This window comes from Cololabis saira, chromosome 24 (genome assembly GCF_033807715.1).
Source record: "Cololabis saira isolate AMF1-May2022 chromosome 24, fColSai1.1, whole genome shotgun sequence".
NCBI lineage: Eukaryota > Metazoa > Chordata > Actinopteri > Beloniformes > Belonidae > Cololabis > Cololabis saira.
In genome coordinates this window covers 19,057,312-19,085,131 of record NC_084610.1, presented here as the reverse complement: position 1 = coordinate 19,085,131, position 27,820 = coordinate 19,057,312, and the positions used below count along the sequence as shown (strand labels likewise).

Genomic DNA, 27,820 nt, shown 5'->3' with positions numbered 1-27,820 from the left:
ACCAACTCAAAGAATTAGCTTCACTTGTGCTTCTACCTCGACTGAGACAGTTTTACGATGAAATTTAGTGAACCAAATATTTTGAGCACTAACCAGCAAAGGCAGCAGCTTCTTTGGCAGAAACAGACCTGATGCTAGACTTGATATGTGGGGGTAAGAATGTCGTCTAATGACCATAATCAGCTGCAGCCTCAGAAATTGCATTGGATATTATTCATTTCCCCCCTCAATTATCTTGATCAGCCTTAATAATTAATTACTGGCTCGGTCACAAACAAATGTACAAGAAAAAATAAATAAAAAAATCAAACCCATGCACAAGATCTTCTCTTACAAGAAAAAAAAAAAAAATCAATCACAAGGCAATTTCTATGTCCATTAAATTACATTAGATCTGCTTCATATAAATTACATCCCCATTTCCTTGAAGGCACAGCGTGCCCATGTCTTCCTCCCCGGCTGGAATGAAGTTTCTATGACCGTTTTGTCAGATTAATGGCTAAAGAAACGTAATGGACTCCTTCCTCGCACTGGATGAAGTCGGCTGACTTGTAATTGGCTTAGTGTTTGGACGGCACGCAAATTCAGCTCGTATTCAGCTCCACATTAATATTGGATTGCATTTTTTAAGCATTTTTATTGCTGTTTTTATTACACAGGGGAGAAAAAATCTTCAGCTAAACACCAGCCTCTTCATTTGTATGGAGGAAAGAAATCTTTTTTTTAGTCCCTTTCTGTATATATGGGTTATTCTTAGCAATGATTTGAATGTCTTTGAGTTAGGAATGGGTGATATTTTACGGTTCACGATTTACCGTCAAAAAAATTCCTCACGATAAGAATTTGTCATCTCGCGGTAAAAACGATAAATTCCCGTTGATGACGTTTTTGTGTAAAGTCAGATTTATAGTTCTGCGTTAAATCCACGCACAACGTACGTGAAGGAAGGAAGGAAGGAAGGAAGGAAGGAAGGAAGGAAGGAAGGAAGGGAAAAAGGAAGGAAGGAAGGAAGGAAGGAAGGAAGGAAGGAAGGAAAGAAGGAAGGGAAAAGAAGGAAGGAAGGAAGGAAGGAAGGAAGGAAGGAAGGAAGGAAGGAAGGAAGGAAGGAAGGAAGGAAGGAAGGAAGGAAGGAAGGAAGGAAGGAAAGAAGGAAGGAAGGAAGGAAAGAAGGAAGGAAGGGAAAAAGGAAGGAAGGAAGGAAGGAAGGAAGGAAGGAAGGAAGGAAGGAAAGAAGGAAGGAAGGGAAAAAGGAAGGAAGGAAGGAAGGAAGGAAGGAAGGAAGGAAGGAAGGAAGGAAGGAAGGAAGGAAGGAAGGAAGGAAGGAAGGAAGGAAAGGGGAGAAGGAAGGGAGAAAACAAGGAAAGGAGGAAGGAAGGAGAGAGCAGGAGGAAAGAAGGAAGGAAGGGAAAAAAGAAGGAAGGAAGGAAAGAAGGAAGGAAGGAAGGAAGGAAGGAAGGAAGGAAGGAAGGAAGGAAGGAAGGAAGGAAGGAAGGAAGGAAGGAAGGAAGGAAGGAAGGAAGGAAATGAGCCGGAAAGAAAAAGAAAGAAAGAAAGAAAGAAAGAAAGAAAGAAAGAAAGAAAGAAAGAAAGAAAGAAAGAAAGAAAGAAAGAAAGAAAGAAAGAAAGAAAGAAAGAAAGAAAGAAAGAAAGAAAGAAAGAAAGAAAGAAAGAAAAAAGGATAAATTCCCGTTGATGACGTTTTTGTGTAACAAACATGGCGGATCTGAGAGCGAGATAGATTTATAGTTAAAAAGATGGAGTTGAATTGGTATTTTTTTTAATCGTCATTTTTATAGTTATCGGGATAAATGCCAGAAATTATCGTGATACAATTTTTAGTCCGAATCTGAAACATACCAGCTGTGTATTTATAACCTTCTCCTCAATAACATCTTTGTTTACTAGTGATACCATTAAAAGAAGAACAGAAAAGGTACTAACAGGAAGTAATGCAGCATCAAATCCCCCAGAAAATGTGAGATTTGGTCCCAACTCCGACTGCAAGATGTTTCTAAATACTGGTAGAGTTGAAGTGCCTTCACCATTACTACTTAGTCATTTAAGTACTCACATGTGGGTAGTAGGTCATGACCAGCAGGTATTCTGTCCGTCCTTCTGCGCCCGTCCGCTCGTCGGCGGCGACAAAGCGAGCGATGTTGTCGTGCTCCAGCAGCGGGAGGCGGTAGATGGAGCACTCGTTGAGGAAGTTCTGCCGGTTGGCTGCGCTGAACACCTTCACGGCGACGGGCTGCTCGTCCAGAGAGCCGCAGTACACGGCGCCGTATCTGCCGCGTCCAATCAGCTGGATGGAGGGAAAGGTAGTAAGTTAATTACCAGCTACACATTCTACCGTTAAGCACTCGCTAATCTGCAAGTATAATGGCACTTTTCCACTAGAACATACACAGCCCGACTCGACTCGCCTTTGCGCTTTCCCACTAGGGGTCTAACGTAGGGCTGGGCGATATATCGAGATTTTAATATATATCGATATATTTTCAAACGCGATATGGTACGAGACAATATCGTTTATATCGATATAGCTTTTTTTTTTTTTTTAATGATTTTGATATAGTTTATTTTTTGACAAATTGACTTGAATGTTTTATTTGAGATTTGCACAAATGTTTTGTTATTTGCACAACTGTCAACCTCAGTGGAAAAGTCTGCCTGTTACTGTCTACACTGTATTAATTGCACAGTGTATTTTAATTTAATTGTTATGCAGGAAAGGGATATTTGTTTTATTTTATTCAAGAAGCATTTTTATTCTATATATGCAGGCAGTTTATTTTTATTTCATTTGTTTTATACATTTTGATATTGTGCAGACCTCTGTTAATAAAGATAACTGTGTGACATTTGGCACGAGGCTTTGTATTAAAACTGACTGTCTTTTTAAGGATTTGCCTCAGAAAAAAATGAAGCTAACAGAGATGCTATGCTATAATGCTTTGGGGGAAACCCCAATTATGGCACAGAAAAAATATCGATATATATCGAGTATCGCCATTCAGCTAGAAAATATCGAGATATGACTTTTGGTCCATACCGCCCATCCCTAGTCTAACGTGCCGAGTAGATACTTTTTCTGTAACTACTCTGCAGTCGGCTGTATCTGACATCATCACACTACAAGCCACCGATTGGTCGGGGGGTTGGAGTCAGACGTCTGAGTCAGGAGGTGGAAATCAGTGAAAGAGCGACTCTGACGGCTTCTTGTTCATTTAATTCGACCAGCAACGGCAGCAAAAGGATCCATCATGATCCAACTCTGAGGTGCAGATGTTAATAAACCTGGTGGCTGAGGAGAGAATTAAAAAGGGATTTAGACGGGCGATAAGGAACTACCAGATCTACCAGGAGCTCTGTCACTTCATACCTGAATGGCTCCAGCTGATTTGCAGCAGCGCCGAGACAAACAAACAAAAAAAGCGTCGCTGCTTGAAGCTTCTCTCACTCTCATTTTTTAACTTGATATCGAACACAAGTCACAGACCCAGCAGCACATTTATCATCTCCTCCAGGTTCTACATCTTTAGTGTTGTTGTCTTCTTCGTTTAGATCACACAATCAAATACGTCACAGCAGCTTCGCTCCAACCTCCTACTTCTGCTCCAGGTGCTGAATTGTAGTGGAAAAGAAACCAGGCCGAGCTGAGTTGAGTCGAGCAGAGTTGGTGCTAGTGGAAAAGCGCCATACGTCTGAAGAAAATGTTAATCATGTGAGAGGAGCTTTATCGCTGAAATGTTGCTCAGCAAACGTTCAGGCAGTGCTTGACAAACTTGAAGGGGGCCACCAACAAGTCCAGACCGTCAGAGGAGTAAACTCAACTGCAGCTCAGAACAGGATTAAACAGTTAAAATGGCCTTGAGTCAGGTCCAAATTATTCAATTAGTGTCAGGAATTAGGCAGAGCCCAGCAGGCTACTGAGGCTCTGATATACTGCCTGAAAAAGTCATCGGCACAGTGGGGAAGAACTCCGAAGTGCTGGTGTTTAGGTTTCTACCTCCAAACATTTATCTCTGCTCAGAAAACAGCTAAGCTGTTTTGTCTGTGAGTGAGGCTTCCCGGCTTATCGCCCTCCTGCCCCCCCCCCCAGAGGCAATGAGTTTAATGTGAAAGATCATGTGCACTTGATAAAGGTACAAGGACGGGGTTGTGAATTAAACTCCCTCAAGAAAAACATACTCCTGTTTCCAGGCTGAGAAGGACTAACTGGAGGAGGAGGATCTGATAGCAGCAGTGCAGCTGGATTAGTTTATCAACTGCTCACCAGCAGACAGTCTTATCAGAGCAAGCTGCATGCAAAGGGAGAAGTGAAACTTTCTGCTAATATCCCAGAAATCATCAGAATCTATGCAAAAGAGCTGACCATAGTACCGGTACTACGCTCTTCCTCAGCGTTGGCCCTGGGAACTGGCTTCTTCATGAGCCGGTGGAACTTGCAAAGGCTCAAAACATTCAAGTAATACAAGATGACAAACTCAGTGCTCAATTTTTACTCAAGTTCTCAATTTGTCAGCAGCGGTAGTAGTAGACAACTGAGAGCAAGGATGCATTTGATTAAACTGCTAATTAAGCACAGTGAAAATGCAAAAACACAAGTTTAAAACAATTACTAGGGGTGTAACAATATATCGTGCCACGAAATTTCGCGATACAAAAACGTCCTTAAACCTTTTTGGGGTCGTGAGTAGGATAAACACGGGGACAACTTCTGCTGAGTTCCAGTGTACTTCAATGTCCGCTCAACAGCGTAGGATTTTAGAACATCAACACAGCACCTAGTGCCGTATTACTCCGCCCAATCTAAAACAGACTAATCACTACAGATAAACTGACTAGTGTCATTATAGTCCCTGATTTACATCAGAATATAAAGAATATATTTATAAAATAATGAACCCTGAATTACCAAAATAACCTTCTTAACAAAAATAAATCTCCTCTTACACTTATAAGGTGAGCATGAATCAATCTTTTTTATTATGTAAAATTTTATGTATTTATTTACTTTTATTTATTTATTTAATTTTAGTTGTTAAATTTCTGGAAAAGAAAAAAGTCAAATCATACATGAGAGAAACTATTGAGTTTGTGGCAAAATATTTGTACTTGTATGAAACTGAAGATGCTTAATGCAAACCTGACATTTACTTTTAGTTCAGTTTGTGGAAAATGGTTGGCCTGGCTTTCTCTTTAAAACTTAAACAGTTATAAAGCATTACAAACTGGAACAATAGGACAAACGTACAGCATTGTTTTGTATTTTGTGTCTTTCAAATAAAATACATGTTTTTCCAGTCATATGTTCCTCATTCAAGGTTGTTAAAAAAATACTGCTATAATATCGTATCGTTATCGTGACCTCAATATCGTGTATCGTATCGTGAGATTAGTGTATCGTTACACCCTGTTACAACCAAAAACGTAATAACGGCCAATAACGTAATAACTGCCAATAATGTAATCATTTTGGCCATTTCAAATGTAATAAAGCCAATAGTGTAATAATGTGCCAATAATGTAATAAAAAAAAAGTTTTATTACATTATTGGCACATTATTACACTATTGGTTGTAACAATCCCGACCCCCCCTCTATATCGGATGAACCTGGCTCTTTGTTTCAAACTGAAGCTAATTCTGATAAACAGTCTATGGCTAACCCTTTGGTTGACAATGACATCGAGGATGCTGGAAATGAGCTGGGAGGCCAATACCTGCCTCCAGAGATTTTATCAAGAATGATTGAATTTGCTTTAATTGAAGATATGTCCATGCTGGGGACATTTAATCGGGTCTCACACTTATTCCAGGCACTATCGGCACCATTTCATCCCAACCTCTATATCAGAGAAACACTTGAGGAGAGCCTAGAACTAGAGAAAGAAGATGACTGTTCTATTAGTGTTATGAAGCTGTACAAGGCTGCTGGACGCAACAGTGGTCTGAGCACAAGAATAAAGGAGTTGTTTAGCAAGGACAGCCGATGGATGAAAGCCTGGATAGTCCTTACTCATCTGACTTTCGGGCAGTACAAAATCAAAGACATATACTGGAAGAAGTAATGCCAGTTGTCTGTTATGATTCCTCCTTTGTCAACTATTTTAAGTTTTTTTTTCATAGCTCTCTATGATAAAGCAGCTGTGTAGATTTTTGTATTGCTCCATATTTTGTGAATATGAGTGAAAGCTACTTTTCATTTGAGAAGGAACAGTTTTAATTTAATTTTGATTGTTCATGTTCTATCCTGTGTATTGTACACTGCAGTTCAGATTTTGGGATTGGAAATAAATAAAAATGCAAGTCCAGGAAAATATATGGTGAATTCATTTGACACCTCAACACCCTCAACGAGACACTGATTTTATGGTATATGCATGGTGCACATGAAAAATTGCCATCCACTCCATATGTCCATCCACTAACTGCCCAAAAACTGCAAAAAAAACCTTTATTTCCAAGAGCTGCTGTCATATTTATGTGTTATTACATTATCACCACCAGTTATTACATTTTGAAAGGTTTTTTTTAATACCAGGCCAAAAACGTAATAACCAGCCAATAATGTAATGCCTTATTACATTATCGGCAAAAAGTTATTACGTTATTGGCTCAAAAGTTTTATTACATTATTGGCACATTATTACACTATTGGTTTTATTACATTTGAAATGGCCAAAATTATTACGTTATTGGCCGTTATTACGTTTTTGGTTGTAACACACCCCTAGTCATTACGAACAAGTTCATTTGGCAAACATGACCAAACACAGCAGCTCCAACAAAAAATGACTGAGAAACCTGATTCACCCACTGACTATTTAAACTTATTTCAGTGTGTTGTATTTGCTTGGTTTGCACATGTGGCTGGTAGCAGCTGTTTGCACTTCCCGTGACTTCCAACACCGTAAGAGTTTAAACTGCTGTTTATTTGGATCAAATGTGACCGCGACACGATGATAGAAGCTAATCAGAAGTGCATCATCACAGCAAGGAGGATAACTATGAAGGTCAGTTAAAGATGTGGAAGAATGAGTATTTCTAAACAGATTTCTGATGGCGGGCTAACCAAACTAACCAAACTGAGGCCTCAGGGGGCTCAGACTGCTCACTGTTTTACACAAAGAGGCGAGCTCTATGCTGGAATTATTATTGTAACAGCTCCTTTACGGTCCACCTTAAAAGTCAGTTAGAAAACTGCAGCTCATCCAGAACTCTGCTGCTCCTCACTGAGTGTGTTTACATGGGAAGTTTAATTCCTCTTTAATTCAGAATTAAAGTTAAATCCGATTTAAAATGAGCCGAATGAAAATGGCCATTCCGAATTAAACTTAATTCCGAAGTGGCTGGTTTATTCTGATTTTAAATCCGAATAGAATAATTCCACGATCATGTATACACTCATTCCGCTTTAAATTAATCCCGATCTTTCTTTCTGCTCGTTCCCTCGCCCGTCTGTCTCCATGACGCTTATATTCCGCGCTGGGCTTGTTTTCAAGAACAAAGTTTCAGGATGGCAGCACGCAGTAAACGCTGGTCAAGAGCAGAGATAATTTATTTTATAAATAGCTTGGAGGACCTGAAAATAAATAAAAGAACAGATGGCAGGAAACATAAAAATTGTGAGCTTTTCAAAGTTGTAGCGGCTAAGTTTGTTTTTCTTCCGGTAGACGTAACTTCCGGTCCACCCCCTTATCCAATCAGAACCTTCCCAACCCCCAGACCTGTAGAGGAATTGGATAAAGCCGATCAAACGTGTTTTCCACGTAAACCTCAATTCAGAATTACTATTTCCATGTAAACTCGAAGGAAAATAGTTTAATTCGGAATTATTTAATTCAGAATAATTAATTCCGAATTAAAAAACATCATGTAACCGTGGCCACTGAGACCAACAAAGTGGACCACATCAGTCCTGCTCTGAGGTCTTTACACCGGCTGTCTGTCCGTCAGAGGAATGACTTTAAAGTTCTGGTGCTGGTCTATAAAGCTCAGAATGGTGCAGGACCAGAACAGTGACCTCCTGACCCAGTATGAGGGTCAATGAGGAATAAGGATTTTCAACAGGTCAATTTTTTGAGTTTTTTGTCAAGATGAATTGGCACTAGCCTTAAAAAAGGTCATGTGGTGCAACCATGATTCATATTAAAATAAATTAATTTCCTTAACATCTTTTTTTTCCTACAAATTTTCCGTATTATACAAAAATGGTTGTTTTTTTAATGGTCGCGCCACATGATATTTCATAAAATGGACATCAGTCAAACTTTGTTTGTATATTATGATGGAAATATAAATACAAATGTGTTGCAATCTTACACACTACAAGACACTTCTGAAATCATGCCAGATAGGGCAGAAGATTGATTTAAATACATTTAGAGTGATTTCAAAACAAGTTTTCAAAACAAGAGTCATGGTCGGACGGTCGCACCACATGACATTTTGACGCTTAAAACAACAAGAAAATCCCAAATAACTAGTATTTTTTGTAAAATTCAAGTGAGTCCATATGTGGGACAGGTAGGTCATATATATGGTATTTTCTTATCCATTTAAACCTTTTTTGAATTGAAAAAAAATCTGTTTTTCAGAAAATATAGGCGTCACGTCATTGACCCATGAACCTTCCAGACCCCTCAGATCATCTGGATCTGGTTTTTCATCAGTTCCCAGAGTCAGAACCAGACATGAAGAAGCTGCATTCAGCTTCTCAGCTCCACATGTGTGGAAATAACTCCCAGAAAGCCTCACATCAGCTGAAACACTCGGTTATTTAAGTCCAAAACTCACCTGTTCTCCGCTGCATCTGAGTAAAGATCCAGATCTGCAGTTTTACTTTTAAACTTGAGTTTAGAAACTTGATCATATTTCAACAACTGATTTTATCTGTTGTTCTCATGTCTTTCTTTTTTGTTTAAAGTTTAAATATCACGCTTTTTATTTATGTTTTAATATCTCTGTAAATCATTTTGAATCTCCTTGTTGTTGAATTGTGCAATAGAAATAAACTTGCCTAGCCTAGCCTAGCTATCAGTCTGAAGAGACAATTTTAAGAATAAGACCAAGGCTAAATAAAAATCTAAATTCATTCTTTTTAATACGGTTTAGGGCTGGGCGATATATCGAGATTTTAATATATATCGATATATTTTCAAACACGATATGGTACGAGACAATATCGTTTATATCGATTATTTTTTTTATTTAAATTCTTTTATGATTTTGATATACCGGTAGCTTATTTTGTGACAAATTGACTTGAATGTTTTATTTGAGATTTGCACAAATGTTTTGTTATTTGCACAACTGTTAACCTCAGTGGAAAAGTCTGCCTGTTACTGTCTACATTGTATTAATTGCACAGTGTATTTTAATTTAATTGTTATGCAGGAAAGGGATATTTGTTTTATTTTATTCAAGAAGCATTTTTATTCTATATATGCAGGCAGTTTATTTTTATTTCATTTGTTTTATACATGTTGATATTGTGCAGACCTCTGTTAATAAATGTAACTGTGTGACATTTGGCACGAGGCTTTGTATTAAAACTGACTGTTTTTTTAAGGGTTTGCCTCAGAAAAAAATGAAGCTAACAGAGATGCTATGCTATAATGCTTTGGGGGAAACCCCAATTATGGCACAGAAAAAATATCGATATATATCGAGTATCGTCATTCAGCTAGAAAATATCGAGATATGACTTTTGGTCCATATCACCCAGCCCTAATACGGTTTATCTTTCATATCAGTGCGATATTAACACTGCACTGCTTTGGTAATTGGAGAGTGCTGTCCTCTCGTCCTAACCCCCCCCAAAGATAAAATAAAAAAAGCTTCCATGAGACAAACAGACCTAAATCAGTTCCTGCGCTTGTTTGCTTTCCTCTCGTGTGCTTCCACCAACTCTATTGACTTCCTATCGCAGTACGAGCTCTGCCACTGCCATATCGGGTTTTCAGGATCCTGTGACAGTGGAAGCCAATTTCTATTTTTATATGCCTGACCTGTCACTTAATGTATCCTGCCGTGATTAGAGGATAAAAGTCACATTGAAAAGAGAAATGTAATCATAAACCTTGATGTATTGGGTGACTTTGTTTTCCCCCCTCTCTCTGGCAAGCTCTCATCCCTCCCTTTCCGTCTCTGGAGGAACGTTTGTGTGTTTATAGATGCTGGAGCTGCTCCGAGTACTACACGTACATACACTGGTACCACGTTTTATGCTTGCATGTGTGAAATAGAAGATTTATTGAGCCGTGCTGCTGAGAACAGCTTTGACATCCATGAATACGTATGTATTATAAACAATAATAATAATTAAAGCTGCAAGCAGCGATGAACTTGCACTCATGGCCACCACCCCCGGGTTCCCCCCACATTCCTAGGTCAATAATACTATAAAAAGTGCCTTTGCTGTTCACATAAAACTCAACTTATCATCATAAGCATATCAGAAATTACACCACCCACGACTCTCAATGTCAAACCATTCAAAAGTTATGGCAGAAAATAGGAACTATCAAATATCGACCAATCAGAAGAAGGGGCGGGGCTAATTCATGCCAATGAAGGTCAAGTACTCAATACCGAGTCCGATGACACCACCCACGAGTCTTTATGTCAAACCATTCAAAGGTTCTGGCAGAAAGTAGGAACTATCAAATATGGACCAATCAGATGAAGGGGGGGCGCGCTTTTTGGCGTCTAGCGTCGCCACGGTAACGCTTTTGACTGAGAAAAGTAATGCGCATCGTCGCAGGATGGAGACGCACATTTTGATGTATAACACACCTGGGTGCACGTTACGGTTCGGGACGCATTAGAGGCCAAAGAAATAGCATAAATTACCACCAAAATGACACGATTAATTCAAAATGGACGACTTCCTGTTTGGTTTCGGCCATGGCGCCAAGAGACTTTTCTTTAAGTAAAGACATGATACAGGTGTGTACCGATTTTCATGCATGTACGTCAAACCGTATTGTGGGGCTTGAGGCACAAAGTTTTCTAGGGGGCGCTGTTGAGCCATTAGGCCACTCCCATTAATGCAAACCATTGAATATCACATTTTTCGCCAGGCCTGGCTTGCATGCAAAATTTGGTGACTTTTGGGGCACGTTTAGGGGGAAAAAAAGGCCCTCCTTTCGTCGGAAAAATAAAAACGAGAACTCCTACAGATACAATAGGGCCTTCGCACTGTAAGTGCTCGGGCCCTAATCATCAATTTTATTTATATAGCACTTTTAAAAGATCTCAAAGACGCTTAAATGTAAGTAGAATAATTTTATGATGATGTGATCAAGGTCTTTTGTTCATTGTTCTGGTTTAAATCTGTCAAGTTATTGATAAGAAACAGGGGTGGGATTAAATAAGTTTTATTCTTCCACTTCCACTCCCTTTCCAGTGTTAATGAATTCAAATGAATATTGAACCTGCACGTCTACTGTAAAAGGTATTTGCTTAATTTTCTGCTGCACGCAGGTCATTTATGTTGTAAAAATGTTATACCGCTCAAAATAAAAAAACACCCTTACCATTAAGAGGTTAAATACTGCTACCAAAGGTACTGTGAATGTTCAGTGCTGCGCTAAATACTTGAGCCAGAGAACAAAACTCAATTGATCAACATGACTGTTGAAGCACAAAAATAGCAGCTTTACAAGCTGCAGCCCAGACAGACAGATATAGAGGGATGACGAGGCGGATGTTTGCACTGACCTCCAGCAGTTTGAGGCTGTCCAGGTCCAGGGAGCTCTCGGAGCCAGCCGCCTCCATCATATTCAGATTGTGCAAACCTTGTTTACCGTCCCCTGTTAATGTAGGCAAACACGGAAACATTACACAACATGTACCTGCGCTTCAATTAAACACCACATTCAATTCTTTGAGGGAGACTAAGTGAATGAAATTTCACCAAAAAACATTTTTTGATGGCCTTGAATAATGAATGTTCCCTGCTCTTCCTCGCAGCCTGGCGCCATGGTAACTCACCGTGCATCATGCGGTAACCGAAGAAGGCTGCTAGAGCGACCACAGCCAGCACAGAGGCTGTTGTCAGGACGATGATTATGGTCTCCTCACGACGCAGCGTTCCAGAGTCTACAACCAGAATGGAGACAAACCAAAACAAATAGAATTCAAATTTTAACCTTTGTTAGGTACAGTAAACATTCTGAGACAATGTACTGGCCTTTAGTTTGTTGTCAAAGCTGAGGACTCTCAAATACATAAAAATACCAGTCGACTAGGTACAAATATAGCACATATACACAATATAGGAAACAAGTCGATAAAAATGGGTCTTAGGTGTAAATGTTCAGATGTACTTTAAGATTATTTGGTCTAAAACAGCAATAAGATATTTTAAATGAAATCAAAAACTAATCCCTGCAATTTCTTTACAGTACATTATTGATCCTTCCTTTACTCCTTGTCTTACACGTTGCACATCGGCAGGGAAACTAGAGTATTTGGATGTTTAATATATATAAGACATGCATTCAGTATGAAGAAATGAGAGGGAATGCGCATGATGTCACAGATGCCACAGAAAGACTGAGTACAGCGTAAACTTTCAGTTTGAGCAACTGGAAAACATCTAAAATGGGAAAGAGCTGTTGTGCGATCAATTGTACTCATAGATTTAGCAAGAAATCGGGGTTATCGTTTTACAGACTGCCGAAAAATAAGCTTAAGAGAGACAAATGGATCGCTGCAATTCACAGAAACAACTGGATTCCAGGCACCAAACGAAGATTTGCGGTTCCCATTTTGTATCAGGTAATGTTGGATTTTTGGGTAGCTAACGTTAAACGGTCAAATCATAAAGTTCGGTGTCTTCATCACTTTAATTTCTACAACAAATCCTGCATTGAAGTCGGAACAAGCATCAAGACTTTTGTATGCCTTCAAGCTTTGCTTCGTGTATTTCCCCGGCGTAGAAATTAAGTACATAGAAATATCAGGAAACTGGATTCGTGGCCAAATATTAATGTCCATGGAACACTGGTTCTTGGGGTAACTGTACGGGTCACTGTCAAGTCCAACTGCCTTTAATTTAAGCCCATAATCGGCTGTTATCCCGTCTTCTCCACTAGTTGCAGCCATTTTTGCCACTCAGTGTGAGTAAGGGGGCTGGTCCAGTGGGGAAGTGACGATAATGCAACCCTCTATATATCGTGAGAACAGTTCTCCTCCCGTCATCTTGTCCCGGTCCCCCTGCCCCCCCCATGAAAACGTTACACAATAGACTGGATGCTGTCAGAGCCTCTGCCCTTCAAGGGAGAGCTGGAAACTGCTCTGCCCAGTGACAACAATGCAGAGAGGAAACGTCCTCCTCCCTGAAGAGGAACAAGTGACAGCTCCTCCGTTGGAAGCACAGGCTGCTTCTTCAGCACATTGCAATTATTTCAATAGTGCAAAATTTCAAGGAAAAAAACTAAACATGTGTTTATAACAAGCCTTCATTTTTCAGTTCATAGAACGCAAAGTTAAGACTTGGCTTTATTTTTACATGTTTGTGGACAATGTCGTACAAATTCCTTAAATTCCATGGTGTTCTAAAGTAACAAAACTATGGAAGAGTATTAGGGCCATGCAGGAGAAAAGATATTTGAGAGGGGAAGATTTTTTTTTATTGTGCACTTCGAGAAAAAAGTCGAAATGTCGAGAAAAAAGTCGAAATGTTGAGATTAATGTTGAAATACAATTTCAAGAATAAAGTCGAAATTTTGCCTTTTTTCTTCAACATTTCAACTTTATTCACGAAATTTCAACTTTTTTCTCGACATTTCGACTTTATTCTCGATATTCCGACTTTTTTCCTCGAAGTGCATAATGAAAAAAAATCTTCCTCCTTTAAAATATTATTTTTATTTTTCTCCTGCATGGCCCTAATACTCTTCCGTACAAAACCCTGAAAAATACCAATAAAAAACACTTTTTTGTGGGAATTTCAAGCACATTTATGCACTTAAATGTTTTAACTTCCCTGGAGCAAGCTTCCCTGGAGCAATAAAATTTGATCAATTGTTGATATCTAGGATATTATAAGAGAAAATGTCTTGAATACCTGTAATTCCCAAGAGTAACAATTCATATAGATACCAGGATACATCCAACATATACAAATATTAACAGTACCGGTACTCTCACATGCTAGTACAGCCCAGAAATACTAACGATGAGTACTAACAGACAACACACTGCTGTTGCCGGGGCACATCGTTTTTATCAATAATAGATGGCTTACAGAGCCCCGGGGCAGCTTTGACTGACATACTAGCACGAGCAGGCATGCATGCGTGCTCTGGCACACGCACAGAAACACCAGAGTGGCCAATGCTCCCTCGAAATGCCAAGGTCACTTCAATCATAACCAGCACATGGAGACTATCTGACAACACACACATGCACACACTGATGCACAGTCCAGATCCACTCAAAGGTAATGGACTCCTCAGCTGGTGGGATCACCTTCACGTCACAAACTAAACTCCATCTTTAACAGACACGAGACTAATAAAGTAAACTTAAACCACCAGTTCCACTTGTAACATTTCTGGTAGTGATGCACCGAAATGAAAATTTGTGGCCGAAACCGAAACCGAAAATAATAATAAACACTTGGCCGAATACCGAACAATACCGAACATGGTTCTTCGCAGTTTTTCATTTATTTTGCAAATTTTTTCACCATTGCATAAATCAAATAAATTTGATTTAGGCATGCTTTTCAAAGAAAAAAATATTTTACAAAATTACAAGGTAGAAAATATTTATTGAACTTAAAAAACTGAATTTTTTTTTAATTTCCCAGCATTATGTTGTTTTGGTTCCACCTCCTGGTGAATGTTAGGTAAAATTCTTATGTGGTTACTTTTTGGTTGGCCAACGACTTATGTTTGTGGTGTGCAACCGTTATCAGTTGTTCATTTTTTTCCCCACTTATTCCACCGAACACCGAAAGTGTTTTTTTTTTGCTATTTTCGGCCGAACAATTTCGGCTACCGAACAATCGGTGCATCACTCATTTCTGGATGGGAATATTGTTATTTGGTATTCATTCATTCACATCCCTTTTCAAGTAGAGTGCTGGTAAAGCAATGATTGCTCACTTAGAGAAAATAGCAGGAACATAAACGTACACACCAGATGTTTTATTTTACCTGTGGCTAGGCTGAGCAGGTAACGGGCCTGTAACGGTGCTGTAACGAGCCTGTAACGGATCACATCCCACTAGGGCTGGGTATCGATTCAAATGTCAAGAATCGATTCGATTCCGATTCTTAATATTCAAAATCGATTATCATGATTCGATTCGATCTGATTCAATATTGATTTGGCTTAGTGTTATTTAAAATGTTTTTGAGCTGTTCCCTGAATTATATGACTGTAAAATAACTAGTGAAATAATAATTTCACAATAATTATTGTGAAATAACTAAGAAATAAATAACTCAAACAGGCCTTTCAATATCCATTTAAAGTGCAAAAAAGAAAGAAATTGCAACAGTTCATGCAGTAAACAAATCATTTTAGCTTATCTAATTTATTCTCAAAAACATGGCACTAGTTATGCTCGTATCCAACAAAAAATACCAAAAGTTGTAATGATGGGGGGGAAAAAATAAATTAAAAAAATCGATCTTTAGACATAAGAATCGACTTTTAGGAATTAATATGAGAATCGATTTAGAATCGGAAAATCGATTTTTTCAACACAGGCCTACATCCCACCAGGTTCAGGGATAAACTCTCACTGACGTTACAGACCAGTAAAGTTTCAAACAGAATAGGGGAAGCTTATTTTGCTTCCCATTGAAAAGTAGAAACACCTAAAGGAACCATGTTTAAATGTTTGAATAATCTTTAAAGAAAGCAGCATTTTAAAAGGGCAAAGGTCAAACCTGCTTCATTTTCATAACAAGAATTTGATTTAGTTGAAATTAAAACATTAAGAAAAAAAACAGCAACCGGCGACTCAAAAAGTGCAATAAAACAAAGTAAAAAGAGCAATTTTATCACTGTGTTTATTCACTATTACACTCAAATAGGAGACACCTGTTTTGCAAATTAGCCCTACTTTGTAAGAGAAAGCTTTCTTAAATTACCTCATCTTTTTTTTTTTTTTATCTTATCTTCAATAAATGTAAGTACGTTTCTTCAGCTTTTCTCCCATCAGTGGGATAACCATCTTTAAGTGTCGCCATGTACTGTGGCAATGCTGACATACCGCAACTGTTTAGTCTGCTACACTTAAATAAATCATGAATCACATATGAGGTCATTCACCCGCTGCAGGTGGAGACCTTCTCCTCCAACACCCCCTTCAAACGTAGACGTGCATTGATTCCTGCAGACTCCAGTCAACAGGGGAGCCGAAGTACTCCCATAACGGTGACTCAAAAGGTAGAAGAGGTTTATCAGGTTCCTCCTGCTCCGCATGTTTGCCACAGCTACTTGCCGTCTGAAGCCTCACAACCCACACAGCTGAACCAAACGTTCACTTTTCATTGTTTCTAGTCAGAAAAACGTGAATGGGGACTGATCCATGCAACCCAGGGATCAGATATGATCAGCCCTGGCAGGCAGTCAAAGTGTGTGAATGCTAGGGATGGGCGGTATGGACTAAAAAATGTATCACGATAATTTCTGGCATTTACGATAAAAATGATGATTAAAAAAATACCAATTCAACTCCACCTTTTCAACTATAAATCTATCTCGCTCTCAGATCTGCCATGTTTGTTACACAAAAACGTCATCGTTTTTTTCTTTCTTTCTTTCTTTCTTTCTGGCTCATTTCCTTCCTTCCTTCCTCCTGCTCTCTCCTTCCTTCTTCCCTTCCTCTTTTCTCCCTTCCTTCCTTCTTTCCTTGTTTTCTCCCTTCCTTCCTTCTTTTTTCCCTTCTTTCCTTCTTTTTTCCCTTCCTTCCTTCCTTCCTTCCTTCCTTCCTTCCTTCCTTCCTTCCTTCCTTCCTTCCTTCCTTCCTTCCTTCCTTCCTTCCTTCCTTCCTTCCTTCCTTCCTTCCTTCCTTCCTTCCTTCCTTCCTTCCTTCCTTCCTTTCTCCTGCTCTCTCCTTCCTTCTTCCCATCCTCTTTTCTCCCTTCCTCCTTTCCTTGTTTTCTCCCTTCCTTCCTTCCTTGTTTTCTCCCTTCCTTCCTTCCTTGTTTTCTTCCTTCCTTCCTTCCTTCCTTCCTTCCTTCCTTCCTTCCTTCCTTCCTCCTGCTCTCTCCTTCCTTCTTTCCTTCATTCCTTCTCCCCTTCCTTCCTTCCTTCCTTCCTTCCTTCCTCCTGCTCTCTCCTTCCTTCTTCCCTTCCTTCCTTCCTCCTGCTCTCTCCTTCCTTCTTCCCTTCCTTCCTTCCTTCCTTCTCCCCTTCCCTTCCTTCCTTCCTTCCTTCCTCCTGCTCTCTCCTTCCTTCCTTCCTTCCTTCCTTCCTTCCTTCCTTCCTTCCTTCCTTCCTTCCTTCCTTCCTTCCTTCCTTCCTTCCTTCCTTCCTTCCTTCCTTCCTCCTGCTCTCTCCTTCCTTCTTCCCTTCCTTCCTTCCTCCTGCTCTCTCCTTCCTTCTTCCCTTCCTTCCTTCCTTCCTTCTCCCCTTCCCTTCCTTCCTTCCTTCCTTCCTCCTGCTCTCTCCTTCCTTCCTGCTCTCTCCTTCCTTCCTTCCTTCCTTCCTTCCTTCCTTCCTTCCTTCCTTCCTTCCTTCCTTCCTTCCTTCTTCCCTTCCTTCCTTCTCCCCTTCTCCCCTTCCCTTCCTTCCTTCCTTCCTTCCTCCTGCTCTCTCCTTCCTTCCTTCCTTCCTTCCCTCCTTCCTTCCTTCCTTCCTTCCTTCCTTCCTTCCTTCCTTCACGTACGTGGATTTAACGCAGAACCATAAATCAGCTTTACACAAAAACGTCATCAACGGGAATTTATCGTTTTTACCGTGAGATACAAATTCTTATCGTGAGGAATTTTTTGACGGTATATCGTGAACGGTAAAATATCACCCATCCCTAGTGAATGCACAGCTTCTTTATTTGCAACGTTAGATATTGCTGCTTACACTTAACAAGATAAATGAAATAAAAATGCTCTGACCATTTACCCAGCTCTGGTCTGGCCACCAGTGCGTTACTATCGCCCAGCCCCCGCAATGACGTACACCGTTTTACATCTACTCAAACATTTTTAGCACAATTCAAACTTGGATTTAACCAACAAGACAATCACACCCAACTCTTCTTCTTTGACATGTAATATGTCTCCATGCAGCGTGTTTGCGGACAGAGAGCAGACGCTGTGCAATCCCTGGAATGCAGAGAGACGACATTGATGTGTGTGTGTTTCTGTGTAGGCAGGAGTGACGTAAACGTGAGGAACGATCAAACAACAATACCTGTTTACACTTACTCCTCAGTCAGAACTCATTCATGTCACAAAAACATTAGGAAGCTACCAGAACCCCTCTCACTTCATGTTACTGGGTTGCAATCTATACTAGCACTCAGTAACCTTTAATAAGTGCTACATTGATTGGATGCAAACAAATAATTCATCTCTTGAATACAAAGCTGATGAGATGCACATGACAGTTGAAAGTAGGGCTGGGGATCGATTCAAATGTCAAGAATCGATTCGATTCCAATTCTTAAGACTCAGAATTGATTATCAGGATTTGATTCGATTTTGTTTTGGGTTAGTGTTATTAAAACTATTTTTTGAGCTTGAATTATATGACTGTAGTTGTGCAACATATTAATACTAGTATTATATTGAGATTCAACAGCAAGTATTGGCAGCTAATGATGCTGTAAGGACCAATCACCTCCCAGAATGCTTTGCAGAAACATTGTGGGGCAGCAAACAGAGATAGGGCCGTATGAAATCGTTTTTATTTTTTCCCACATTCCATTTTTATTTTTTCCATTTTCTGTGTTTTTCGGTTTTTAATTTTTGATAATTTGGTTTTTAGCATTTTATGCTAATTTAACCCTAAGAAAGTATATAAACCAATGATAACTGAAAACTTTAATGTTTTCATACTTTTAAACATATTTAAAGGCTAAAACATGGCAGTAGTTATTCTCGTGGCCAAAAAAACATTATTGTTTTGGGCATAAACAATGAAATTCCAAAAGTTATTTGTATAAAATAAATAACTAAGGCATAAATAACTCAAATATGCCTTTCAATATCCATTTAAAGTGCAAAAAAGAAAGAAATTGCAACAGCTCAACAGCGCATGTGTGAATTAAATGACGTGACTACTGGGATTAAAGTTCACCGGGCGAAAATGTAATAATGAAAAAAAAAAATCGATCTTTAGACATACGAATCGATTTTTAGGAATGAATATGAGAATTGATTTAGAATCGGAAAATAGATTTTTTCAACACAGGCCTAGTTGAAAGCTGTTTTTAACCATTGTGGTAAAGGATAAAGCAGGTTATTTCCTGTTGACAGCCTTGTGTGTATTAGGCCTCCATACGCTTTCCAACTTACTTTTCTTTCCAGGTTATTTATTTCCTTCCGTACATCTACAACCCCTAACTGAGGCTACTCTCTCTTTCTCTCTCTTTCTCTTGATGTGGCTTCAGTGCAACAGGACTGGGCCTGTGGTGCGAGAGCCGGTGTGTGTTCTTACAGATGGACTGCTCGGTGGTGGGTCTCGGCGTGGGGAAGTCCTCGGTGAAGTTTACGTTGCACATGTCGCTGCCACAGCAGCAGAAGTGGTACGTCCCGTTCTGGATCTGCGGAGGCAGGTTGGTCACCACGCAGTGGTCGTCATGGCAGGCGTGATTGTCACCCAAGTGAGTCCAGCAACCTAACAGGGAGGAAAACAGAAAAGATGGAAAGAACATATTCATTACTGCACTGAAATTAAGGACATAACTGGTAGGGATCAAATCAGAGCACCCAGAAGGTTAGAAACTAAAGTTCAGAGTTCATTAAATGCATTAAATCTTCCATGACATAACTGCAAAAATACTTTATCTGTCCTTCCTGTCTAATAAAGCAATGTTTTTTTAATCTAATACACGGTTTTGCAGTTTTTCACAATATCTTTTGTTATCCCTGTTGAAGTCAACCCCCATTAAAAACGTAACGTAGATTTAACAGTTTATATTAGCTGTTACAGTCAAATGCAGTATTTAACAGCACATGTTTAATCAGAATCAGCTTTAATGACGTTTGAACACATCAAACAGGGAATTTGACTTCGGTTAACACCGTTAATACTGACCTGGGAGATTAAAGTCTGACCATCTGAACTCTGATAACGCCTCAATCATGAAGGCTGTTGTCAAACTACCAGCCCAAAGACCTCAAAAAGTCAAAACCTTTGATAGCATAAAACTGTCACATTTTATTTGCTGAAATGTTATTTTGTCTCATTCAACATGAATAAACAACTTCAGCTGGTTAGTAGGTATTTATTCATCTTCTTAGGAACAATAAATCAACCAGCTGTTGTAGCTTTGCTGTGATCCAAGAAGTCGTCTTATTTATGGAGAAACGTTTAGAGTACGCCAAATGATTTGACTAATAAATTAATTGCAAAATAACCGGTACTGTACTTAAATCCATCATCTTGTTTTCTTTTCTTTTTTGTATATTGTTGATACTGATATATTAATTTATAAATGGGTATATTTATACGTGTATGTAGGTGTGAGGATGTGTTATTATTGATATTCATATAACATTTGTTTGTGTGTATGTACATATGTGTGTGTGTGTGTGTGTGTGTGTGTGTGTGTGTGTGTGTGTGTGTGTGTGTGTGTGTGTGTGTACAGGACTGTCTCAGAAAATTTGAATATTGTGATTTTCTGTAATGCAATTACAAAAACAAAAATGTCATACATTCTGGATTCATTACAAATAAACTGAAATATTGCAAGCCTTTTATTATTTTAATATTGCTGATCATGGCTTACAGCTTAAGAAAACTCAAATATCCTATCTCAAAAAATTAGAATATTCTGGGAATCTTAATCTGTGTGTGTGCGTGTTTGTTATATATGTATATATATCTTTTGTTTTTTGTATAGAAATTAAATTAATTTTGATTATAATGAAATAGAGTAATACGTTTTTACTTCTTCCTACTCCTTTTTGAGCATGTTAATTATGATGGATGCTTGTTTTTATTCAGATTTGTTTATTTAGTTTTCTTATTTATATGTATTTATTATTGATTATTATTGTTTCGTTTTGTACTCACTACTGTTTCATGTTCGAAAAAAAATGTCAATTCAATTCAATCTTTGATCACTGTAGACATTAGCTTGGATGATGTAAGCACCTTGTTTGACGAGCCGCACTTCTCCCGGAGGACTCTTCTCCCACAGGCCGAAGCAGTGGCGGCCCTTGGCACAGCGGATGGTGGTGTTCTCCGGGGAGACCCTGCCTTCGCCTCCCGCCACCCGGTCCGCTTCGAACTGCTGCTGCTGGTCCGTGAAGGCACACTCCCTCTCCTTGCCTTGCACCGCTGGGAAGAGACAGAAACAGACACAGTCCCACCTCAGTTTTCAAAAACATGACATAGCTACGTAGTCAAAACAAAGAGGCTTTAATAGTTTCATAGACAAAATGCGAGCACAGAGTGCATCGGCAATTAAGAGGTTCCATTGATGTTTTATCGCCATCAATTCCACTTTCTCAAGCTGTATATGAAAATTACAGCTGAAAGCATGAGAACAAAAATACAAATTATTTACTGAAGTCGTTATAGAGGACGTTATTCTGCTAGCATGTGAGTACAGGAAGAATCCACCGATGGAAAAACAACTGCCTGCTAGGGATGGGCGGTATGGACTAAAAAATGTATCACGATAATTTCTGGCATTTATCCCGATAACGATAAAAATGACGATAAAAAAATACCAATTCATCTCCACCTTTGTAACTATAAATCTATCACCTTATTCAGTCTTTGGAGCCCCAGAAACACTGCTCTAAAAGAATACTAAATACTACTAAACTACACCAATTAAATTGAATTGATAAAAGATCCCTGTTCCGCCATGTTTGTTACACAAAAAATTATCAACGGGAATTTATCTTTCTTTCTTTCTTTCTTTCTTTCTGGCTCATTTCTTTCTTTGTTTGTTTCTTTCTGGCTCATTACTTTCTTTCTTTCTTTCTGGCTCATTTCTATTTCTTTCTTTCTTTTTTCTTTCTGGCTCATTTCTATTTCTTTCTTTCTTTTTTCTTTCTGGCTCATTTCTTTCTTTCTTTCTGGCTCATTTCTTTCTGGCTCATTTCTTTCTTTCTTTTTTCTTTCTGGCTCATTTCTTTCTTTCTTTCTTTCTTTCTTTCTTTCTTTCTTTCTTTCTTCTTTCTGGCTCATTTCTTTCTTTCTTTCTTTCTTCTTTCTGACTCATTTCTTTCTTTCTTTCTTCTTTCTGACTCATTTCTTTCTTTCTGGCTCCTTTCTTTCTTTCTTTCTTTCTTTCTTTCTTTCTTTCTTTCTTTCTTTCTTTCTTTCTTTCTTTCTTTCTTTCTTTCTTTCTTTCTTTCTTTCTTTCTTTCTTTCTTTCTTTCTTTCTTTCTTTCTTTCTTTCTTTCTTTCTTTCTTTCTTTCTTTCCTTCCTTCCTTCCTTCCTTCCTTCCTTCCTTCCTTCCTTCCTTCCTTCCGGCTCATTTCTTCCTTCCTTCCGTCATCAACGGGAATTTTTCGTTTTTACCGCGTGATGACAAATTCTTACCGTGGAGAATTGTTTATCGTGAACGGTAAAATATCGCCCATTCCTACTGCCTGCCTGCTAAAGCAACTGCCGCTCACGAGCCACAATGATCGATAGAAAAACTAATTTAAGTTCCAGTCTGAAGGACATAATATTCACATAAAAAAGTTCAAGAATAGCATACAGAGAAGCTTCCTGTCCAAACTTAATTATGAGTGTGCACAGACAGGAAGAGGCAGAATTAGTGGAGCTGTGAAAGCAGGCCGTGCTTGTTGATGTGCAGGGAACATCTGGGAGACTGGGGCCCAGGCCAGGAAAGAAACGCTCCTCATTGCAGGGTGGGTGTATACATGCACACAGCCTGCGTTGGAGGTAATTTCAGATAAGAGAAACATGACGTGCCAGTGCGTTTCCCTCACTCCCAGCTCCTCCCTTATCTCCAGCCAGGAAGGGGGGGGCAGTGGGGACGGGGTTTGTTATGGAGTGGTGGAGGGAGGAGGGTGACTCTGCCCTGTCCAAGGTCAAGTCGGCCTGTGTGAGCAGAGGGTTGAGGCGATGGAGTGGTGGCTCTGCTGGGCACCGTTCCAGCTTCCCTCTCCTGTTCTCATCCACTGATAAAGCTCTCAGGCCAGGCCTACTGTCGGCCTTGGCTACCCTCCACCTGTGGGAAACTTCACTGCCTACTGTTCTGGAAGTCAGACCTGTCCCTGTGTTTATTTGCAGAGTCGGAAAGGGGATCAAACTACGGTTGTCCCGATCAGGATTTTTTAGCTCCCAATCCCGATCACTTGAGTTTGAGTATCTGCCGATCCCGATTTTTCCCGATCCGATCTATTCATCGCGGCTGTTATAGTTTTCGGTCACTATGTTGTAATGATGTAAAACAGAAAGTAGGAACCAAGTGTAGTTGTTCAGAGACGGACCCTTTAGACCGTAACACCAGCCCGCAAAATAGCAGTCCGTCATCCCTGTGTTGTGTTGTCACCGAGAGTCAATAAAGTTGACCAAAAGATGATTAACGAGTGACGGATAATCATTTACATAACACTATAGTCACTTTTCTCTAGGGGTGTAACGATACACTAATCTCACGATACGATACACGATAGAGGTCACGATAACGATACAAGTATTTTTCTAACAACCTTGAATGAGGAACATAGGACTGGAAAAAAATGTCTTTTATTTGAAAGACACAAAATACAAAACAATGCTGTACGTTTGTCCTATTGTTACAGTTTGTAATGCTTTATAACTGTTTAAGTTTTAAAGAGAAAGCCAGGCCAACCATTTTCCACAAACTGAACTAAAAGTAAATGTCAGGTTTGCATTATGCATCTTCAGTTTCATACAAGTAAAATTATGTTGCCACTAGAGTTGTCCCGATCCGATCACGTGATCGGAAATCGGGGCCGATCACGTGATTGCAGACTCGATCCGGACTCGGACGTTATGAGCCGATCAGGAATCGGATATATATATATCAGGGTTTCCATTGTCCGGTAATTGCCGGACTTTGTCCGGTAAAATATGCCGAAGTCCGGTATTTTATAATCTCTCCGGTCAAAATGTCCGGTGAAAATACTCACTGGCGCCGACATCCACGTGTGCGTTGATTTATGGTTCCGCGTCGCACCGACGCAGAGTCTACAGCGTAGGGTTCGCGGCGACGCGCACCCTACGCCAGACCCTACGGCGTAGGCTCTGCGTTGGTGTGACGCAGAACCATAATTCCGGCTTAAGTAAACAACATGCGCCCAAGTACCCGTGCATGACAGGCAGACACACACGGGGAGAAGAGACAATTTCTTTAATTTTTATTTTTTTTAAAAACGTTATCCTTATGAACGCAATTGTTATATACGGTAGTCCAACTTTCCTTATTTTAATCAGAACACTTTCTTTTTTCCTCTTCGGCGTGGAGTAGTGGGCTTGGAGCGGCAGCCATCGGTTAGTTTTTTCTTTATAGATCCGAGGCTTTGCGTAGATGGTGGCTTCCGCAACTTTCAGGCGTTTTTTCTGCGCAAGCAAGCTTTATAGATGAGGCCCCAGGACTGAAGCGGAGCTGCGGCGCCGACATTATGGTTCCGCGTCGCGGAAGGCTCTGCGTTGGTGTGACGCGGGACCATAAATCAACGCACACGTGGAGTAGTGGGCTCGGAGCGGCAGCCATACACCGCATGCGCGCAGAGCACGCCTGTTTGTTTTGAAGCTGAAGCAGCCCTATGCTAAAAAAAAAAAAAAAAAGAAAAAGAAAAGACATTTTTTTTATACTGACTTAAGAATGTTCAAGCTGCCTACCTCCTATGCGCTCAGTTTACAGTACACATGTTAAAATATAATAAAAGGGTCATCCTGCATAATTTTCTTTTCTCTTCTTCATTTTTTATTGTTTTATAAAAGTATCGGATCGGGACTCGGTATCGGCAAGTCCTCAAAATCAAAGGACTCGGACTCGGGGGCAAAAAAACCTGATCGGGACATCCCTAGTTGCCACAAACTGAATTGTTTCTCTTATGTATGACTTGACTTTTTTCTTTTCCAGAAATTTAATAACTAAAATTAAATAACTAAATAAAAGTAAATAAATAAACTATGAAAAGTCCCAAACTCAAAGTGCAACATGACTGTTATTTATCTTCTGCCAGAGCTCAGAGCTTCACATGCTCCAGCCTGAGGCCGTAAGGTGAACCCCGGTATCATTTCATCCTCCCACCTTTAGGGACGACACAATCTTTACATCACAAAAAAGATTGATTTATGATCACCTTATAAGTAAAAGTTCGGAGCTCAAAACCCCCCAAGAGTCCCGTGATTGGGACCGCAAAACGCTACTAGTTTCTTCTGAGCATAGTAAGATTTTGGTCCCGCTGAACCAATAGGACGATACTAGTAAACACAATATATTAATATTAATAATCCAATATCGCGCTACAGTTTGTCACCTCCACGACACGTATCGTGACATTTTTGTATCGCGAAATTTCGTGGCACGATATATTGTTACACCCCTACTTTTCTCCAACAGCTTTTCTTTCTTTTTAAAACTTTCAGACATTGTCTCCGTTTATCTGAGCGTAGGCTAGCTGTTGTTAGCTTTCTGTTAGCCACGCTTCTCTCCTCCTCCAGCACAAACGTCTCTTCCAGCCGCCGGCGCCGCCCAAAAGCAATATCTTATAAACACACATCAACTGTCTGTATTGTTAAATACAGTTGTTAAAGCGACACTACGTAACTTTTCCACCTTAATATCATATTTCCAGAGTCATTGTGATGGAACATCAACTTCCAACAGGTTTAATGAAACCTCTGTCATGGTCTGAGGGGTCTGTATCGCCTTCACTGGCACTATGTAACTTTGAGGAGCATGGTAGGAACCCTGCCACACTAAAAAACTACAAATCGTTATGACTTTGACTGCTTTACGGCATACGTCACTTCCCCCTCCTTCCCGATTCGCAGTCGAGATGAAAATGGGGGGGGCGTGGAGCGCAGAGCTCAGCAGAAGCTGTTGCTGCGTTGCGGCTGCAGCAGCTCCACACAGACGTGGGGAAAAGATCCTAATGGTTTAACTTTTCAACGGTTTCCTGCTCGGAGGCAGAACCACGCAGGCCAAGTATCTGATATAACAGAGTAAAAGAGTGAAAGACTCGTCGGCTCGCTTTGGATCGCGGCTGTAACGACCAAACACACAGTAAAGCCTGATTTATGGTTCTGCGTTAAATCGACGCAGACCTACGGCCAGTGGTGTAAAGTAACGAAGTACAAGTACTTCGTTATTGTACTTAAGTAAGATTTTTGAGAATTTGTACTTTTATTGATACTTTAATTTTTCTGTACTTTTACTTTTACTTCGTTACATTTTCAAGGAAAAAAATCGTACTTTTAATCCGCTACATTTAAAATTGGACACGTCGTTACTCGCTACAAATTAAAGCCATGAGAAAAGCACAGCGGGGGCTGATTTATGGTTCCGCGTTACACCGGCGCAGAGCTACGGCGTAGGGTACGCGGCGACGCACACCCTACGCCGTAGCCTACGGCGTAGTTGTGCGTCGATTTAAGGCGGACGGGAAGGAAGGGGGGCGAGTAAATTGCCCGTGATTGCCCGGCGGCGGGTCCGTGACGAGACACCTGGGGCAGACGGGGAGACTCGGCCTCCCCGAGAAGGAGCCGCAGCCCCCGGGAGAGTTGCGCCGCAGAGGCGGGCCGGAAAGGCCTGAGGAACCGCCGTCGCGTCGAGTACCGATGAAGACTGAAGCCTGAATTATCGGTCCGCGTTAAATCGACGCAGAGCCTACGAATTAAGGTTCGGCGTAGGGTACGCGGCGAAGCGCACCGTACGGTGCGTGTCGCCGCGTACCCTACGCCGAGGGCTCTGCGTTGGTTTAACGCGGAACCATAAATCAGCCTTGAGCGGCAGCCGACGCTCAAGCCGACGAAATTAAAATGGGGTAATGGAAACAAACGCTAAAGGGGTCAGAATAATATCACCATTATTTAGAGTTGTAAGCAAATTCTTGGATTCTTCATTTCTTTGCAATCCTTTTGAAAATAATTTTGTACTTTGAATTTTGTACTTTGTACTTTGTACTTTTTACTTTTTACTTTTGTACTTAAGTACATTTTACACCATGTACTTTTGGTACTTTATTATATTTAATTTGAGGTACTTTTGTACTTTTACTTAAGTAATTTTCTTAATGGGTACTTTTTACTTTTACTTAAGTAATTTTCAAGCAGAAAATTTGTACTTTTACTTAAGTACAATATTTTTGTACTTTTTCCACCTCTGCCTACGGCGTAGGGTACGTTGCGACACGCAACGTACGGTGCGTGTCGCCGCGTACCCTACGCCGTAGGCTCTGCGTCGATTTAACGCAGAACCATAAACAGCCTTAAACCACAAACACTCACACAGACGGGTCGGATCAAAACACGGGTTTTATTCCCCACTTCGCCAGCTAAACGCAGTTGCTGGCCAGCTCTCTGCGGTGCAATTAACCCCAATCTTCAGATAAAACTAGTTTGTTGAGGAAAAAATATTAACTCTTATTTGTAGCTGCAGAGGAAAAAAATAATCTCACGAGGAAAACAAAAATAATCACGCCTCGGAGCCTCATAATATAGCAGCCAA

The 27,820-nt window shown here is 40.1% G+C and overlaps 1 protein-coding gene across 1 annotated transcript in view; it reads right to left on the bottom strand.

Moving 5' to 3' along the window:
* The window catches only part of LOC133425424 (bone morphogenetic protein receptor type-2-like), a 63,548-nt gene that overhangs the window by 17,051 nt on the left and 18,677 nt on the right, over positions 1 to 27,820 (bottom strand). The window contains exons 4-8 of the mRNA XM_061716276.1: positions 21,300 to 21,485; positions 19,638 to 19,817; positions 12,003 to 12,110; positions 11,730 to 11,821; positions 2,072 to 2,302 (exon numbers count right to left, since the gene is read on the bottom strand). Coding sequence (XP_061572260.1) covers positions 2,072 to 2,302; positions 11,730 to 11,821; positions 12,003 to 12,110; positions 19,638 to 19,817; positions 21,300 to 21,485 — 797 coding nt within the window. The remainder of the gene's footprint in view (positions 1 to 2,071; positions 2,303 to 11,729; positions 11,822 to 12,002; positions 12,111 to 19,637; positions 19,818 to 21,299; positions 21,486 to 27,820) is intronic.